The 20,051-nt window shown below is 29.7% G+C and overlaps 1 protein-coding gene across 1 annotated transcript; it reads right to left on the reverse strand.

Moving 5' to 3' along the window:
• Positions 1-2,649: 2,649 nt before the first annotated feature.
• Positions 2,650-4,300, reverse strand: LOC129873199 (NAC domain-containing protein 92-like). Its single transcript, XM_055948242.1, has 3 exons — positions 3,866-4,300; positions 3,503-3,780; positions 2,650-3,407 (listed from the first exon to the last, which is right to left on the reverse strand). Exons 1-3 carry the CDS (start codon positions 4,050-4,052, stop codon positions 2,907-2,909), a joined length of 966 nt encoding a protein of 321 aa, XP_055804217.1. The 5' UTR covers positions 4,053-4,300; the 3' UTR covers positions 2,650-2,906.
• Positions 4,301-20,051: the final 15,751 nt, after the last annotated feature.

Below are 20,051 nucleotides of genomic sequence, written 5' to 3' on the forward strand. Positions count from 1 at the left end.
TTTACTACCCCTACGGCCCCACTCCTACCTCCAAAAAAAAATGTAAAAAATTTTTTTTTTTTTTTTTTTTTAAAAAATAATTTTATTTTATTTTTTAAAAAAATTATCAGCCCCTCCTCAACCCCCAGCCCCTACCACCCCTCCCCAAAAAACTGTTTTAAAATTTTTCTCCTTACCCCACCCACCCCAACCATTGCCTCGACCACCTATACCTCCCCCCCCCCCCCCCAAAAAAAAAAAAAAAATATTAATCCCGCTTTTCTTTCTTTTATGAATGAATAACTTTTGTCTATTAAACTACCCATTTTAAACGGGTAATATGCTTTTATTCATTTTGTATTCAACCCATTTAAGATGGGTTAATTTGAATAGATACCCATATTATATTACTCATTCTACCACCCCTAGTTAGAATAGTGAAAGCTGAAATAGTAGTTGTTGTGACGCTTTTGAAACACTTTTTTTACACTATTTTAAATTCACCTAACATTAATTACAGATAGACTTGCTATCAGTCATGATAGATCACCAAAAATTTAATATAAATTATATCGTAACTTTAGAACAAATTGTTTACAAGTACTACTCTACAGAAACTTTACCAACATATTGTACTTCCAAATTGATATCACTATAAAGGACTCCAAATTTGATATTCAAAACATTTTAATACAAACCCATGAATTCCCAATGATTTGATACAATCCACATACTTTCAAAAGTCAATAGACTCAATTTTATCTTCTTTAATAATCAAGCTCATGAATAAAATCCCACAATGATGTATTGAAAATTTTCATCCAAACCAATCACGAATAAGCAACAAATGAATATCTCTATTTACTAAACTTTTTAAACATAAGCAAAAATTAAACATCAACTGCCCCACTTTATATTTCTTTATAGAAAGATCCAGCAGCATTACTAAAATTTATGGAGTCAAATCATCATTTTCCCAGCCAATTATTCAAAAATTTGAATAAAAAAATGAAACCCAAAAGATCAATAATAAAATATCAGCAGAAGACCATTTGCATTGGGATCGCAATAAATATTCCTCCAAATGACTAAAACAAACTATCTGAATTTGAATTTTTTATTGCCCTATGAGCACAGAAAAGTTGAATTTTCAAGCCTAGGTCCCTAGACTCCTAATTTTATACCTATCCTAGTTTAATTAATGTGATTTAAGTACTTAGCAACTTGAAGCATGGAATAATTATATCAAGACTCTTTAAAATTAAGTTGTGACGTGTTCTTGTGTAGAGTTCGTGACGAAAAAATTAGAGTTTAGTGCTACATGTTCAACTGAACCAAAGATTTTTAATACGAAATATATATTTATATATAAAATTAAACTTTAAAAAAATTACTATCTGAACTTATAATTTTAAAACTATTTTGAATTCAGAATTTTAAATAGACTTGAAATTAACACAAGAAAGCTGTTACGTTGCTATCACGAGTTCAAGATTTGGTCCTATCCTCCCAATTTATTTGTACTTTTTTGATATGAAGGGTCGACTAATAATATGGTCCCTATTGGATCTTTTTTTCCTAAAAAAAAGATATTCAGGATTTAACTACTGTAAGTTATATTTTTTTTCTTTTAGATAACAGTCACTTAGTTTGAATTTTTACAGTTGTTTTTCACTTTTTACAGTTGTTTTTCACACTATATAGGTTATTTACTTAAGTACTTTTAGGTAACCAGTAAGGAGATAATATCTCAAATGGTTTGCATACTGTTACAGGTTTCTAAGTTTAATTATATATATTTAAATAAAGCATACATTGGTAGTGCACAAATATTGAAATTCTTTTTGTAAATTTTCTTTTCCTATATTAAATATAGACGAAAATGATATAATAAAAACAAAAGAATGTCAAATATGGAATATGGCTTTTGTGTAATCGATTGATAAATCGGAAAAAGTCATTATTTAAAATATAGTTGAAAAATAGTCATTGTTTGATTTGTTGAACAAAAATATCAACGACTTAAGGGGGTAGCAACCCGCTTCTTCATCTTCTTTCCTTTTTTCGAAAACCCCTATAATGGAGTTTAATAGACAAAGGGGAATATGCCACTTTTTAAAGATTTTTATTCAAATATTATTTCTGCATAGAAAAGCTGACTAAATTTTAAAACTTGTGTTAATTTTCAAGTAGCAGTCGTAAATTTCCTATCTATGAATTTCCCCCAGAAAAAAGTTGTAGTAATTAATTTTGTAGATAAGCTATAGAATTGGGTTGGTAGCCTAACAGTTGGAATTGCAAAGAGTTCATATACGAATCCTCCTGTGTAAGTTATGCGATGCTGAGCTAAGGCTGTTAGATGGTGCAGCCCAAAACTTCAACAAATGATGCAATAACAAACCAACTTATCTAACTAATACGTAATAAAATATGAATACTCCTAACTAACTGAGATTTTGAAAGCATCACAATCATATTTTTCTAATACCCATCTACTCAAAGAAAACATCGAGAAACGAAGATGCGCTTTGATCTCGAATTTGAGTTATCAAAATAAAGAAACTTTTCGATAGAAATTTCTTATTCCGTATGAATAAAACCCAAACTGAATTCAGATTAGTCAGACAAACTGATTTTGGATGCGGAAAAGAAATAAAAAGGAAAACAAAATTAGCATAATAGATGTTTTATATTAAACTTCATTGTAGTAATATTAACAAACCAATTATGTATTATTTCTAGTGGAGACAAATTTATACACAACAGATTAGTAGTACTACTGCAACTGCAAGTGATCTAAACAATATCTGGGAATAATTAGCACAATTCCTCTGTCCCACATTCAATCTAATATATATATTTTTCTCCCCTTTCTATTTCTATTGCATTTTCAAGTCCCTAATAAATGTTTATCCATCTCTCAAATATCAATAATTCCATAGACAATCGATGTCTACTGGGCCAGTTGAAGTGATATTGAAGTCATGATCCTCGTAACCCCTCAAACTTTGTTTTGATTCTGACCCATAATTGTTATCTAACAAAAGCCTCATTATCGAGTTATCTTGCATCAATCCAGAATCTCCGTACTGGAAATTTTCCATATAGGCCATGGATTGATTTGGTACAACATTTGAAGGGTCTTTTGGGAAATCGACAGAAACAGGTGAATTAGACAGCGGATGATGATGATGTGTTTGAGGTTTTTGGTCCTCCACGGAATCGGAGAAGCAGGTCACATGAGAATTACTTGTCTCACCACTACTTCTGGCTGCTGTTGTAATCTGTGTGTTATTGTTGTATGGTGACATGTCCATTAATGGTGGTAAATTTGAAGACTTCGAATTATCGTTTCTCATGAGATTGGAGATTGGTATCTTTTTCCCTCCTGAATTCTTCTTGAAAATTCTGCAAATCACACATTCGTTCTGCGACAAGTGGGAAAATTGGATATAGAGATTAAATCCTGAATTTGGGAGTTACAAAATAAATAATAGGCAAGTTTTGAATGGTTTAGTTTTACCTTGGCACTTTTTGGGAGATTGTGAACTGAATATTTGCCATCTAATCTGTATTCATGCATGACCCAATTGGTTTTTTCACCTCTAGGTGCTCTTCCTTTATAGAAAACAAGAGTTTTCTTCATACCAACAAGTGTTTTTGACTTGAATATTTCCTTATCTTTGCCTGTTGCCTTCCAATACCCTGCTTCTGTGGCTCTGTTTGTCCTCTGTCCTGTTGGATATTTCTTGTCCCTCATACAAAAGAAGTACCATTCTTTTTCACCCATTTTTGCCCTCCCTGAACAATTCAAAAAACAACACAATCATCATCAAACATATAATTAGATAATTAATTAACACAATTATGGTGCAAAAAAACTTACATGGCAAATCCCATGGTTCAACTTTGTTCAAATCCACCTCACCAATAGCTCTAGCACAAAAGCTACTATCAAGAACCTTTGGGGCTAAATAGTGTGTAATAAGCTCTTCATCAGTCGGATGAAAACGAAAACCAGGAGGCAATTCCATTTCTTCTTCCTGCCCACCAAATCCACACATAGTTTCCATACTTTCTTGTTTAATTTTCTCCAAATTCTATAAATAAATAAACAAAAGAACCTTTTGGATTCTTACAATTAATTTGATAGTTGAAAACAATACAAGAGGACAATTATATCAAGTAGTGAAAAAATTTGCACAAAAGGAGAGTGGAGCTAAGGGAAGAAAAGAAGAAATTTTATAGGATAAAGATTATTGGTATTCAGATAAAAGTGTAGCCAAGGAGGAACACCGGGTCTCTAAATAGGAGTTTGTCAGCACACAAATAATTTCTAAAATCAACTTGAGTTGGGCAGTTTTTGGCTTTAGTTTTATTTCTTCCTTTCATTTTTATTTGTCTATTTTAAATTTTATATATCCCTTAAAAACTAATGATTGACATGAATTTGTTACCATGATATCCATATTTATTGCTATTTAGTATTAGGTTTTAAAAAATAATTTAAAAAATATATAATTAATGTTACGAATAAAATATAAACAAAAAAATTATATTTTTTTATATATGATAAAGGTGACAATGGGTGTGAATTTTTATTTTGAAAATAGTGGACAAATAAAAATAAAGGAGAAATATTATTGAATAAATCGTCGCTTTCGTGTTGAAGTTGACCAAAAGCACCTCCTTATCTCCATACTCTGCTTTCACATTTAAATCCGATTTTAAAGATTAATTAAAATGATAAGATGGAGTAATCATATGTGTATGCCATTAGGTAACATTGGAAATTCAAACGGGCTGGAAAATAGATGTGTTAGCTGTCATTTGTTTAACCAATAAAATCTACTTTTATAATTTTGCTTCAAACTCGTGACACAATAATTTCGAAGTTTATCTTGTTGATGGAATAATTAAAATACTATACAAAATGATTTATGGTAAATGAAACAAAATAGTTAGCCTTTACGAAATTGTCGAGAAAGTTCGTCAATGTCAACTGCGAAATTACTGCTGACACAGTCGCATATAAGGTGCAATTAATTATACTATATGTTTAGGTACAGCGTATAAATCTTGCAAGACCAATCAATGACCATAAAAAGTAAAAGAAAAAAAAAACATAGTTTAGTCCTTAACCAGGTTTAAATTTTTTCCGTAATTAGATTGTTGTGCTATATATTGATCATATGGAACTTTTATCTTTAAGATCAATTAGAAATTAAATTCAATCATGTCATGCTGTACCATGCACGTGGCTTACATCTGTCTCACACTCTTGTACTCTTTTATTTACTTGAGGCAAAATTCATCGGTGGCCCATAAAGTTGACATCAATTTTTATTTAAATATTTTAATTAGGTTTTGTTTATTTTAGACACCTTAATTAAGGCTACGATATGTTATTTTGACACTTTTTTTACAATCACCAAAATATATTAAATGTGTGTAATGCACTCGCCTGATGTGTCAAACGCAACGAATTAAATAAAGACACTTGATATTTATATATATATATCAAAAATAATTATCAAATAATGACTTTTGAATAGAAAAAAATGACCAATAATTTGATGACACGTGCCATTTTTTAATCCAAATAATAATTTTTTTAAAAAATAAAAATTAGCAACTATTAACTTCCACCCCTACACCCTATCAGTGGTCTTCCAACACCACCCACCTTGCCGTCATCTTCGCTGCAAAACTTATTTGAAAGTGACATTTTCAATATGATTTTTTCATTTTCAAAGCTCGAATTCAAAATCTATGATTTGGGGTGAAAGGAGTCCATCCCTGCACCACATTAGTTCATAATACTCACGTATACTCTTACCAGTTTCCATTGATTCTTAATTTTTCTCTTTATTTACACTTGATAAAACAACAATTTAAAGTCTTTGTGGGCGGTGTCGTATTTGAATAAAAGCCTTCAAAAATCGATTCCCTCAAGAGTGTGTTTTGTACGGACGGAAAATGGGATTCACTGATTTATTTTATTTTTTTTAAAAAAATTACACTTTCTTAAAAAATAAGTAATTTATTACTTATATTCTGATGATGTTTGATAAGAAAATAAATATATTGAGCCAATTATTTTATATATAATCTAAAAAAATATTATATGGTGGAAATAGGTTGGGAGCAGGAGATCGAAGTCAACGATGGTATGGGGTGGTTGATCAAAGGGGTGGGCGTTCTGGGATTGTGAGTAATGATCTTTGAATGTCATTATGAAACTTGTTTTATGCACTTTATGTTTCTATTAATAAAATCTTTTTTTTCTAATTTTTATAAAAACTCATTTTTTTGGAGAAATATTTTAAAATATTTTGACTAATCAGCCTGAAAAATTAAAAAATAATTTGTTTTATAACACCCTAAGCTTTATCTTCAAGTCAGTCTTTTAATTATTTTCTTTTTTCCCTTTTTCTTTCTTTTGGTGTGCGGTGTGGCGAACAAGAACTTTTGTCCGAATGCTACAAATCGTAATAGTCCTTGAAGTCGTAAAAAGCATATTTGTAAGCCAAAAAATATATAAAATGGAGCAATAGTTGCAGAGAGCCGTCAATTACATTCATTCACATGTAATCACTTTTCATTTCTGCTGGTAAAGTATATATTATATTACTATATACATGTAGTACAGTATATTCAAGATTCTTTATTATCCATTACTAATGTTTTTTTAATTAGCAGTTCTTAACAGATAATTATCCCTTAGTGTGTCTAATCCTCCTCCTCCTTACGTAATCGCCAAAGTGTGCTAATTAAAAATACTTGAATGACCCCACCGCCGTGGTCCCCCCCCCAACCCCGCAAAACACACATACATAATGAATTGCTTCTAACCAAATCGTCCTAACTTTTTGCACCTATCCTTATAATTAAGTAACTTTCATTTTTTCAGTTTTATTATTATTGACCCCTCATTTGAACGACACAAATAGATGGTTCACATTGTCGTAACCTTAGTCGTACGAGCCTATTGGAAAATTGATTTTATGCACTTCTGCTTCATTAGGAATGAAAATAATTGTTCATGTGAGCTTAATTGTCCTTTTCTTCGTCTAGTAAAGTCACCTTCGTAAAGAGGACAATAATTGGCATTCTATCTTTATCATGTGTAAGTACACTTTCTAATGAGTTCCACTGGATTTTTTTTTTCTCCCTTTTAACTTTGTTCAATTAATTGGGATAATCAATAGTGGTCCACTGGTTCTTCACTTATCATCCCACATGACCCGAATTTCCAAGTTAAAGATTTAAGTTAAAAATGCCTCATCACTTAAGCCAACCTCTTTCGTCATCTAGCTACTAGAATGTATTTTAATTGTTAATTATTAAGCTATAAGATACTAATTAGAGAGTTTCGTGAATATCTTACTCCCTCCATTTAATTTATGTGGCCTGATTTGGAGTATGAGGGTCAAATTAACTAATCTTTGATACAAATTTAGACACAAAATATTAAATTTTTTAAAATACAATTAATTACATATGTAGAGAAACTACGTAAATTTAGAAAATTAACTACATAGGTAGAGAAACTACGTAAAAATGTCCTTTCATTTAAAATAATTAGAAAATATTAGGAAAAATTATATCAAAAAAAATATTCTTTGATTTTACAAATAGTAACCAAGATTCATAAATTGAAAAGAATAGAGTAATATAAGATACATTTTGCATCGAAAAGTAGTATATATGATAAAAGCTAAAAACAAACAAATAATTATTTCCAATTTGAAACAATCTTTATTCAGTAATATTAAAATTACATAATCATTTTATCTAAAAATTTAAGTTGATAAACATTAAAAAAATTATGGAATAATATTGAATGTAAACATACAATTCTTTATATTTCCTTTTCTCAACTGATTCATGCACATTCGTAGGTGGTTCTTCTATAATCCAGAACTATTTACTGTAATATAGTTTTAGGATTCTACATCCATATCAAAAACTACATCAAACTAATCTATTTCAAATATATCTTATTCTAAACTATACTGCTCTCTATCGTAGAGCATATTCTTGTTTACTTAGTGTTCCCACGCTACGTTCTTCATATACATAATTATTATTTTTATGAGCCAAATTAGTGACGTTCTTATTGCTAGTGATGAAAGTCAAACTTAGGTAAAAACTTTTTTAATGCTCTGAAGCCATGTTATTATATATTATCTAAATAAGTCTATGCAACCAATATCGATGGAGAAGCTAATTCAAAAACCAAAACTTCCACTTTAGGAGATTGTATGTTATTGGTGCCTTTCTCCAAAAACGTAAAACTGAGCCTAACTTTTTGTTAAACTAAATAATACTTCCAACACACATTTGACATTTGACATTTGACTGTAGACTTTCTTTCTGCTGAGATGGAAATTGTGGGCCATGTTTCATCCATACCGACAAGTAGCCACTGCGGGAAACATTCACGTGTCTTCTTTTGGTTCGAAAGAACATATACTACTAACAAAGATTAGGTTCAGAAGACTAATTGAATACTTAATTAGATTAAGATAAGATTAAGCAGCAAAAGTTGAAGGTGACCTCTTTGTTTCTCGTATTCTGATCATAACAATTCAACTAATTTAGGATTGAATATTAGCTATGGCACAAGCAGTGTTAACTAATTTATAATGAAAATCTGTCAAAGGGAGATATTATATTTGTGATTGATTAATTAATCTCAATTTTGAGGAGTTGATGATTAGGGTGTAATTAATTAATACTTAAGAATTAAGTCGTAGAATATTAGGTAATGGATAAAGATTGAAAAATGGTTCATTGTATGGAAATGAGTCAGGAGGTGTAGATATTATGAAAGGATAGTAAATTCAAAGAATCGGTACGTATAGATTAGGTCGTCTAAACTAATTTAGAGCAGCAAACAAAAAAGAGGCAAAGCTATGAATGAAATGATCAACCAAATTTAGAAACTTTCCTTTTTTATTTGTGCTTTTGGCATGTCATATTCTTCTGAAAGTTGAGCTGAATCAAGTGGCCATTGGCCACCTCACAGATACACTCCCTGTTGGATGAAACTAGTAGGCATCTAAAAAGATAGTACTGTCCTTCATCGATTAGGAGGAGCTTCTTTTTTCACTTAACAAAAAATTGTTCTTCTAGTAGGCTAGGAAAGAGCAAGAAAAAGAATTAGAAGAGTGTTGGTTGCAAGACAGAAATGGATCGATTCGGCCTTCCCCTTGTGAGCGATATAGATGCGAGGCCTAATCTAAATAATCTCTTAAAAAGATATTTTTATTAGTAGACATCTCACAGAGCAATTCAATACAATAGGGAAAAAGATCGTACAGTTCTCAACCTAACTTGATGACAGACTTATAGAGTTTTCCGACGTTAAAAGACTCTTAGACTCACTCCAAGTATGAGGGAATGGGGATGAGTGTAATTTGAAATCTCAGATTCTTGTCTCTAATTTCTTTTTCTTGATTGGAGGGCTGAAGCAACATATTTCTCGAGCGATTCTTACGATGATATAGAATTTTTTGGCTAATCTAAAAAAAAAAGAGATTTTTTTTGGCTAATCTACATTTTAAAAATTATTAATTATCTTGTTTTGCCTTACCTTGAAATGATTATAGAATTATCCCCTTAGACCAAAACTATGACGACTAGCTCATATGAATACTTGTATCCATGAAGAAGAAAAATAAAAAATAAAACAACAACTAAAATATAGGAAATCATCGAAAATAGTAGCTAGCATATTTGATTAAACAAAATTTAAACTAATTGATAGTTAAAGATTTTGAAAGTCAATGAGCTGATTTCGCAAAGATTACAAAGATAATATACTTAATATGTTCATCAGATTATTTTTATGTTTTATATCTTAGCAAAGCTAAAAAAAATTAAAAGAAAATTCTACTGATGATATATATATTATATATCACTACTATGACAAGACTTTCCACAAGGGAAAATGAAAAAGAAAAGGCTACAAATTATTTTCAGAACTAGATATGGTAGATTGCGGTTGGTTAATCCTAACACCAACCAAAATGGAATGCTATTCCTAATCTATTCAATAGTACTACTAATTAATTAGTTCTATTTATTTTCATTTATTTTTAATTTGATATTGTTTTCTATACATTGTCCAACAATAGTTGTAGGAAGAAGTATGAAATTGGTCAATCACTCTTATTGAGTCATGTAAAATTGCAGAATAAAAAAGACTTCGTTTATTCATTTTTATTTTGTACTTAAATATAAAAATTACTATCTTAATTAGATTTGTTAATACCAGTGATGATGAGGTCCTACTATATGTGAAATTCTTCTGAAAAATATTTATCCACCTAGCCATTTCTATAGTGACCTATATCTATAGTATAATCTATTATCTATAGCATAATAGATATAGAAAAACGTATAGATTATGAGTAGCCTTTGAAATTAAAGAAACAAGTAAATTAATGATTATTCATTTTATATAAGAATATATCGTAGAGACTAATAATCATGTTGAAATTAATAAATAATTCCTTTAATTATTTGCTATTTATGATTGTTTTTTTGGTTTCATTACAATAGCGTTTGCATATTCCTGCTACTTGTTTTACCCAAGAATACTAAGCTTTAGATTGTTATCCCGAATGTGATACAATACTTTGCCATAACTTTGGTATAAAATATATGATACATATATTGGTATCACTTATATGTCAAATCAAAATACAATCAAATGAAAGATAAAAATAGTGTCAATATATATACACACTCACTCCATCTCATTTTATATGGTACCGTTTAACTTGATTTCAAATAAAAGAATTTTTTTTTAAAACTTGTCATATAAAATAATCATTAAATAATTATATAATTGCAAATTATTTTATTAAGAGTAAAGTTAAATTAATAATTTTTTATTATATTAAGATGATTTATTTTTTGTTACGATTTGGACTTGCTTGTCGCTAGCGACGCCCCATTTCATGTATGCGGCGAATAGATTTAATTTCTGGCCGTTTAGTTGATTAATTATCTGAAATATAATTAAGAAGTGAGGGAAAATTAATTAAAGAGATAAGTGTCAAAAATAAGCTATCCCTTTTTTGAGCTTTATAGCTAAATATACTTTAGTGGTGTATGTATTACACTTTCTCTTTTATTTGAAAAAATCCTGTCACATGGCATTGCATATGAATAAATTATTTCACCTTGACAAAATAAAATAAACTTTTAATATTAGTTAAAATTTAAAAATTAAAGTATAACTGTCCAAAAAATAAAATTTTGAAATATTTTCTCACCCAACTATACCACCTCCCCCTACCCCATCTACCATGTCCCCCACCCCACACCCCCGACAATCCCCTACACTTATGTTTTTTAAAATTTCTTTTATAAAATATTTTGAAAAATTCTGACTTCACCTCCTCTTCTGCTCCTTTCTAAAAAAATTGATATTATTTTTATTTTCTTAAAAAATAAAATTCTACGCACCCCATCTAACCCTCCGCTCCTAATTTATTTTGATTTTTTTTTATATTTTTCTCGTTTTGTGTTAGATATGTATAGATATTTTTAGAAAAATATTTTTTTACTTGCATACCAAATATAACAAAAATATTTTTTTTTAAAAAAAAAGGTCTTGCGGTAAGTAATATATAACACAAAATGAGAAAAAAATTTAAAGCAAAGGATTAGGTAGATGGGATAGAATAAAATTATTTCTTTAAAAAATTAAAACAATATCTAAATTATTATATGGGGCGAGGTGGGGGGTTGGGGATATAGAAAGAGAGATGAAATAAGAGTTTTTTTTTTTGGGGGGGAGTTGGGGGTTAACGGTGAGAGGAAGTAGTGGAGTAGGGTAGGGTAAGAAAAATATTTTATATTTTATTTTATAATTTTGGGGGGATAGTAATACTTTAATAGTTAACTTTAACTAATTTAATTTTTATCAAGGTGGAATATTTTGTCCATTTGGAATGTGATGTGATAATTTTGTTTAACAATAAAAGAGAGGTTGTAGTACATGCACCATGATGAGAGTGGAACAAAAGAGAAATGTGTGTTTCTCAAACTAATAAGTGATAATTTAGGTATGAAATTCACACTCACAATAGTTTAGGTATGAAATTAAAAAAAACTGATAATTCAGGTGTGTTTTTGACACTTATCTATTAATTAAATTAAAGATTAATTAGGAAGTGAGGATTTGTAGAGGTTCCAATATTTGGGACTAATGTTAGTTCAGTTAGGTAAGAATGAACATCATATGCATGACAAGTTGCGCTTATAATGTCCAAACAATGTATGCATGAACCACAGCCTACTATTTAGCAGTTTCCTATACTATGAAGTAACCTCAGCTACTTTCCAAAATTATTAAAGAAAAAATAAAAAATGAACACAAAAAAAGAGAGGGAAAAATAAAATTAAGGATAGTTTCGTTTGTTTAATTTGTTTACTAGCCAGGCTAAGCTATATACTAGCTAGGTTGGTCCCAAATGCCAAAGTATTTAATTAGTTATACCAACGTTTGATAAATAAACAATACTATGGAAAATCGTACAAGTATTTAAAAATGGTGGCTTGAAGATAATATATAGGAACATTGAGATAAGTGTGAAAAGCACATCTAATTTTTATTTTTTTTAGTTTCATGCCTAAATTATTAAAGTGTGAGTTTCATACCTAAACTATCACTTATTAGTTTGAAAAATACACATCTATCTTATATTATAACCTCATCATTATGTGTATAGTATACTCTCTTTTTCATTTAAAAAGAATTATCACATCACACTTTACATGGACAAAATATTCTATTTTAACAAAAATTAAATAAATTATTAGAAATAGTTAAAATTAAAGATTAAAGTATTACTATCTCCCACCCAAAAAAAATTATAAAATAAAATATAAAATATTTTTCTTACCTCACTACACCATTTTCTTTTACCATACTCCCACCCCCACCCCACCCTAATTTTTTAGTTTTATTTTTTATTTATTAATTTTCTTTTATAGAATTTTTTTAAAAAAATCTTACTTCATCTCCCCCTCCCCTTCCCCTTCAAATAATAATTTAGATATTTTTATTTTTATTTTTAAAAAAAATTTCTACCCTGCCCCACCTAACCCTCCACTTTAATTTTTTTTCTCGTTTTGTGTTAAATATATACATCTGATTTTACGAAAGTATTTTTTACTTGCCGCAAGACTTCTCTTAAAATAAATATTTTATTTCTATTATATTCGATACGCAAGTAGAAAAAAATATTTCTCTAAAATATATGTACATATCTAACACAAAATGAGAAAAATATATAAAGAAATAAATATAAATAAAGAGCGGAGGGTTAGATGGGGTGGGTATAATTTATTTTTAATTTTTTTTTTTAACATTTTTCAGGAAGGAGTCGGGGAGGGGGTGAGGTATGATTTTTTAAAATATTTTATTAAAGAAATTTTTAAAAAATTTAAAAAATAAAATGACTGGGATTGTGGGGGGAGGTGGAGGTGGTGGAGTGCGTGATCAAAATATTTTAATTTTTTTTAAAAAAAAATTATTTTTTTTTTAAAAAAGTAATTTCTTTTATAAAAAAATAATTTTTTTTTGGGAATAGAAATACTTTAGTATTTAACTTTTACCTAATATTAATAGTTTATTTGATTTTTGTGAAGGTGGAATATTTTATCCACGTGACAATATTTTCTTGAAAAATAAAGAGAGTAGAGGGAGTGTATTACACACACCACTAAGGTGTGTTTTTCAAACTAATAACTCATAGTTTAGGTATGAAACTTACACTTCCAATAGTTTAGGTGTGAAACTCAAAAAGAGAATAGTTTAAATGTTTTTTGACACTTCTCTCTAGGAGTATTTGACTAAATATGGTAACATCAACTTAATTAAATTTGACAAAATCAAATCATCTTGCATTAATTCACATTGAATTGATGAAGCTTGGATTCAATCAAAGAACTTGTTATATGTGTATTTTAATAAAAGCGATTTTTTTGAATACACTCAATCTTGCACAATATAATTTCTTGTTATGATCCTTTTCTAGTAATAAAATATTTTTTATATATCATATTTAAAAGTGCATGTTTGTTGAGATGGTAAAAGTTAACGAGGCAATGCATAAACTTAATTCTATATAATTTGAATCAAAGAAAATGACCTTATAAAACAAAATTAAAGTCTTTTGTGATCCTCTCACACTACTAAAAAAACGAGTCAGTCACTTTCGTTGCTTTTTAAAAAACGATGAACAGAGACGTAAAATCTGACGGATTGTGTCGCCTCTAATATTTTTTTAATTAAAAAAATTTAAATAAAAAAACGCCGGACTACGTCGATTTAATTTTTTTAAAATTAATTATTTAATATAAAGCGAGGGATTGTGTTGTTTTCTTTTTTCATTTTAATTTTTTTTCCAGAAAAACGACGGATAAATGGTCTCCGTCCGTCGCTTTCGTTCTTGGTGTTCTTAAAAATATCCAAAACAACGACGGATGTAGAGTCCATGTCCGTCCCTTTTTTAGAAATTTTTTTAGAAAAAATTCCACAAAAGCTATGGACTCAAGAACCATGTCCGTCGCTTTTCTACAATATTTTTTACAGCAGAAACCTACAGTCACTTCATGTCAATTCAGCCTATTCCAACACAACTAACAATAAACAAAATACGCAAAATTCATAATAACAAACATAATAAACATAATCAAGCACTTAAAACGAATAAAGTAATAATTTAAAGTCTTCAAAGTTAACAAAAAAATTCAAAATTTTCATAAACTAACATAGGGAACCTAAGGACTATTTGCTATGTATTCATCACTATCATCGGAGTTATCCAGAGTGAACCCTATTGAATAACGGGGTGAAGGCTGACGGGCAAGGTTGAACACTTATTCTTTTATTTGCTCAACTTGTTCATTCATAATTTTTTGCTCCTCAACCTTTTTTGCCTCAGATTCTGCCAATGCGCGTGTAAGTTTTGTAATTTGTTGAGATATAGCAGCTATTTGAACCCCGTTAACGGCCTCGGTTTGACGAGATGATTCAATACCTTCTAAATCTGATTGTAGTCATCGTACGTCATTCCTAGAGTGTATTCCATATATTTTGCGCTTGTAGCTTCCTTCAACCACTTTTTTTATTCAAATTTGAATGGACTGTTCAGGCGTTAGCTAGACCAATTCTCCAATCTCACGTATGTGCCCTCATAATCTTGCTGCATATTAGAAAATAAAAGTTATAATCAATATATATGGCAGTCTGGTGCACTAAAGCTCCTGCAATGCACAGGATCCGGGGAAGGGCCCGACCACAAGGGTCTATTGTACGCAGCCTTACCTTGCATTTTTGCTAGAGGTTGTTTCCAAGGCTTGAACCCATGACCTCCTGGTCAAATGGCAGCAACTTTACTAGTTACTCTCTCTTTTCTCTCTCTCTCTCTCTCTCTCTCTCTATATATATATATATATATATATATATATATATATATATATATATATATATATAAAATATACATCCACCTTGTTTGAATTGGACCTCCAATATGATTTTTTTTATAAGATGAATCGGAAGATGCTCCATCACATAAAAAAAATCACATGGAAAGATCTTCTCTAGCTTTGTAGTAATAACAGAAACATTTTCCTCCATTCTGTCTAAACTTCTTTTCAACAACTTTTTAGAACATAAATCTTTAAAAAAAAAGACTCGCCTCTGTGATTGGCTTCCACATCTTGTCAGGTAGATGGCTAAAAGCGATAGAGTCAAAGTTTTCATGACAATCATGACTTTTCATACCTATCAACTTTCCTTCATTCAGATCTGTCCGCTTATCCAAATTCGAAGCATATCCCTATGGCATTCTCAAATTTTTAACTCTCTCATATATTTCACATTTCTTATCCAATGTGAATGAAAAACTGACTTTAGGGTTGACAATTCTATCATTTTGTAGTTCTTGCAACCACAATTCTTTTCTCCTACAGTATTCCTTTAAGTCAATTCTAGCTCTTGGGTTGTCTTTTGTCTTGCCCTTAACATCCATCACTCTGTTTAACAAATTGTCAAAATAATTTTTCTCAATATGCATCACATCAAGATTATGTCGTAGGAGATTATCCTTTCAATACGACAACTTCCAGAATATGCTCTATTTGTTTCAATTATGTTCAACACCATATCCAGGAAGTCCAGAAGGTTGAGTTTCTGTAACTTTAGGCAATTGAGAAACTCTCTCCCAAATTTAATGTTCTGTCAGTGATGGAGGTTGAGGGTCTTTTTCAATCCTGTTTTTTCTCGATGCATGTTTTATCTTTCTAAAGTCATGGTTCATTTAAAAAAATTGACGATGATAATCAAATCATAATTTTTTTTTGCCTTTCTTTAAGGTGAATGCATTACTATTTTCCATGCAATGAGGACAAACAAGCTTTCGAGCAGTTGATAGTCCACATTAAACAGCACGCATAACAAAATTCTGCTTAGTTGATATATCATAAGTCACTACGCCTTCAAACCACAATTGTTTAAGCTCATCTATCAATGGCCGTATATAGACATCAATCAAACTTTTAGGATTTCGAAAATCCGGAATAACAGAGCTTAGATAGATGTACGAACTTGTCATGCATATTTCAGGAGAAAAATTGTACGGGGTAAGAAATACAGGCCATCAAGAATAAGGTGAGGCATCATTAAAGTATGGTGTGAAGCCATCTGCACACAACCCCAATCTTACATTTCTTGATTCACTAACAAAATCAGAATACATGTTATCATATGTGGGGCAAACATCATCGATGCATACAACCTCTTTAATATAGGAATAAGAGGTAAATAATGCATTGCCTTAATTGGGATCATCTTTTCAGTAGGAGTCCTCTTATAACGAACTTGTTCACAAAACTTACAATTTTCTAATCCACTATCAGTGTTGACCATTTCATGAACTCTATCATGTTGAAGTGTATCGTGTTGAACTCTATAATGTAGAACCCTATCATGTTCAACCTTAATTTGACCATGTAGTGCAAACATATTATTTTTATCCACCGACAGAAAATTATAAAATATATTATTCAATCCATTTATTTCTCCATGATCAACTCATACAAAATATCTAGGCTTAAATTAATTACCATACAAATGAATCATAACTATATCTGGATTAAAAATTTTCAAGCACCTATATTCACGACAAGGACATCTAACCAATCCATTTCTCTTAAAAATATCAAGTGTCATTGCATGATCGATAAAACTTCTTACACCCTCAATAAATTCAGATTTCAATCCACCACCAACTTCATAATGCATGTTACACATCCACAAACGATGATCCATCTACAAAATTATATACATATTCAAGCTTAATTAGATCATAAAGACTACAATTCATCGAGATTACAAGTGTCATTAATTCAAGTTATTATTAATCAATTTATATAATAATTAAATTCAAGTTATAATTAATTTAAGTTATAATTAATTAATTCATATAATAATTAAGTTTCAATATTTTTCTCTAAGTTTCAAACTTCAAAACTTCTAATCCAATATACAAACAAACTACAACAAACTAAATGGAATAAACTAATTAACTAACTAATAAATCACAAATTACTATCCAATTTACAATCTAATTCAAAAATCCCAAATCTAACTTAAAGCTTAAAATCAAAACTATAACTAGATTAACTAATTTTATAATCCAATATACAAATAAATTACAACAAACTAAATGACATAAACTAATTAACTAACTAACATCACAAATTACTAAAAAAATTATAATCTAATTCAACAACCCAAATCTAACTTAAGCCCTAAAATCAAAACTATAACTACATTCACTAATTTCACTATCTAATATACAAATGAACTACAACAAACTAAATCTAATTAACTAATTAACTAATAAATGACAAAGAAAAGAAAAAATAATTTTTTTTATAAGGTTTAAGCCCTAACCTCTTAAAGATGAATAAACACTCCTAAAGCACCATTTGACGGTGACGGCACAACGGTGGAGGCGATGGACAGCGACGGGGTGGGAGGACGGCAGTGGGACGAGGAGCGGTGACGAATTTGTAGAAAGAAGGCAGAGAAAAAAGTGTTTAGAGAGAGAGGCAAAACAGAAAAAAAGACAATCTACGTCCAACATATTTTAATAAAAGCGACAGACAACGTCTCTAAGTCCATTGCTTTTTTAAAAATATTTGACCGCCATTTTGACTAAAAAGCGACGGACAAAGTGACCCAGTCTGTCGCTATTTTAAATTGGTTGACCAAATCTTTTGATCCATAGTGACGAATTTAGCGACTCTGTCTCTCGCTATTTTAAAAAAAGATTAATAACTAAGAGGGACGGCGTCGTAATATTTAATTTATAAATTATTATTTTTTAATAAAAATATAGAAAATATTTATATAAAAATAATCTATATTATTGATGTAAAAAACCGATAAAATAAGCGATGGACTAAGCGTCTCTATCCGTCGTTTTTTTTCTGTCGCTTTTTGGCCTCTTTTTTAGTAGTGTCGCCCCAGCCTTGCAATGGAAACCTAAAGAATCCTTTTGTGATTTATTTATTTTTCCTTAAAATATGTTTTAATTACCTAGGGCAGAGGAAATGAGAAAAGAGAACGGGAGAACAAGACATTATAACGAATAAAAGACTCTTACCGGTAACCTTAAATTAATAGCCTATGAGTGAAATTATGACGAATTTTCTGTGATATTTTATTTGTTATATAACTCTGTGTGTTCTTTTTTATTTGTCATATTTTATTTTTTTCGAGAGTCAAAGTATATGCACTTTGACCAACATGTTAATATGTATTTTTTCATTATATTTATATTTATATTTATATAAGCATTGTAACTTATAGTATTTTTTTCGTATTTTAAATATATATTGGATATTTGGGTATGTTATTGTTAGAATTTTTCATATAGTTTACAAACATCTAAATTTTAAATTTATCATATAAAATTAATCTAATTCAATTTAGCTTTGAAGGTTAATCGAATTAACTTTCATAAAAAAATGTGACAAGTATAGAAGGGAATGGCTGGAGTATAACATTGCACCTCAATTTATTAAGGCTTGTTTTCTGAGTCTAATTTTAATTGTTTAGGAACACTGAACACCTAAAAAACGTTGCACTTTAGAAATGTATTTGGCTATTTGCACTGATACAAAATGAACCTTTTTCGTTTTACATATGCACTAGTAGTTTGATAAAAGAGTTTTTTCTTTTTCAATCCAAAAAGTCGAAAAAAGCAAAGATTTTAAAACAACTTACTTTGACATCACGGAAAACACGGTGCTCGTGCAACTCATTGTTCAAAGTCTAAATAAACTTGTATCCGCGTCTTCAATTTTTCTTCATCAAAAAAAAGAATAAAAATCAAAATCACTAATCCAGTAATACTTGATCATGATTTTATTTTATAAATATTATGGTTGAACAAGTGAGGTTTGTTCAAATGGTTGAACATCTTCATCAGACACCATTGATCGATAGATTGGAAAGGCGAATTACGTTGGAGGGTAAATAGTAAAATAATTGATCATCCTGAGGAATGAAAAAAAAGTGTGTTTGGAATTTCAAAAATATATATATATTTCTCATGGTGAAGCCAATTTTTTTGTTTTGGTTAGTAGAAAACATTTTAAGAAAATACATCCTTTATAAAAAACAAAAAATGACTTTTCCTTATAAAAATCTCTACTCTAACTCCATGTTACTTGATCCAATTAATGCATAGTCGTTATTAGAAATCTCCAATACATAAATTCTCATCAACATGTGAGTTCTGCAGAAAATATTGACATATAGTGAAATTTCCGGGCAAGTGCACAAATAGCAGTCGGTTACATATATAGAAAATCGCCAATATGAAAGGCATAAAATGGCTAATCGTCATTGACTTAGGGTGTCAATTGGGCGGATTTGGTTAAATTTGGACGGATCATAATGGGTTAAAACAACAATTGGGTCAAGATCCAACCCAATCCAAATTAGTTTGAGTCAAAACGGGTTGGCTCAA

Source organism: Solanum dulcamara, chromosome 11 (genome assembly GCF_947179165.1).
Source record: "Solanum dulcamara chromosome 11, daSolDulc1.2, whole genome shotgun sequence".
NCBI lineage: Eukaryota > Viridiplantae > Streptophyta > Magnoliopsida > Solanales > Solanaceae > Solanum > Solanum dulcamara.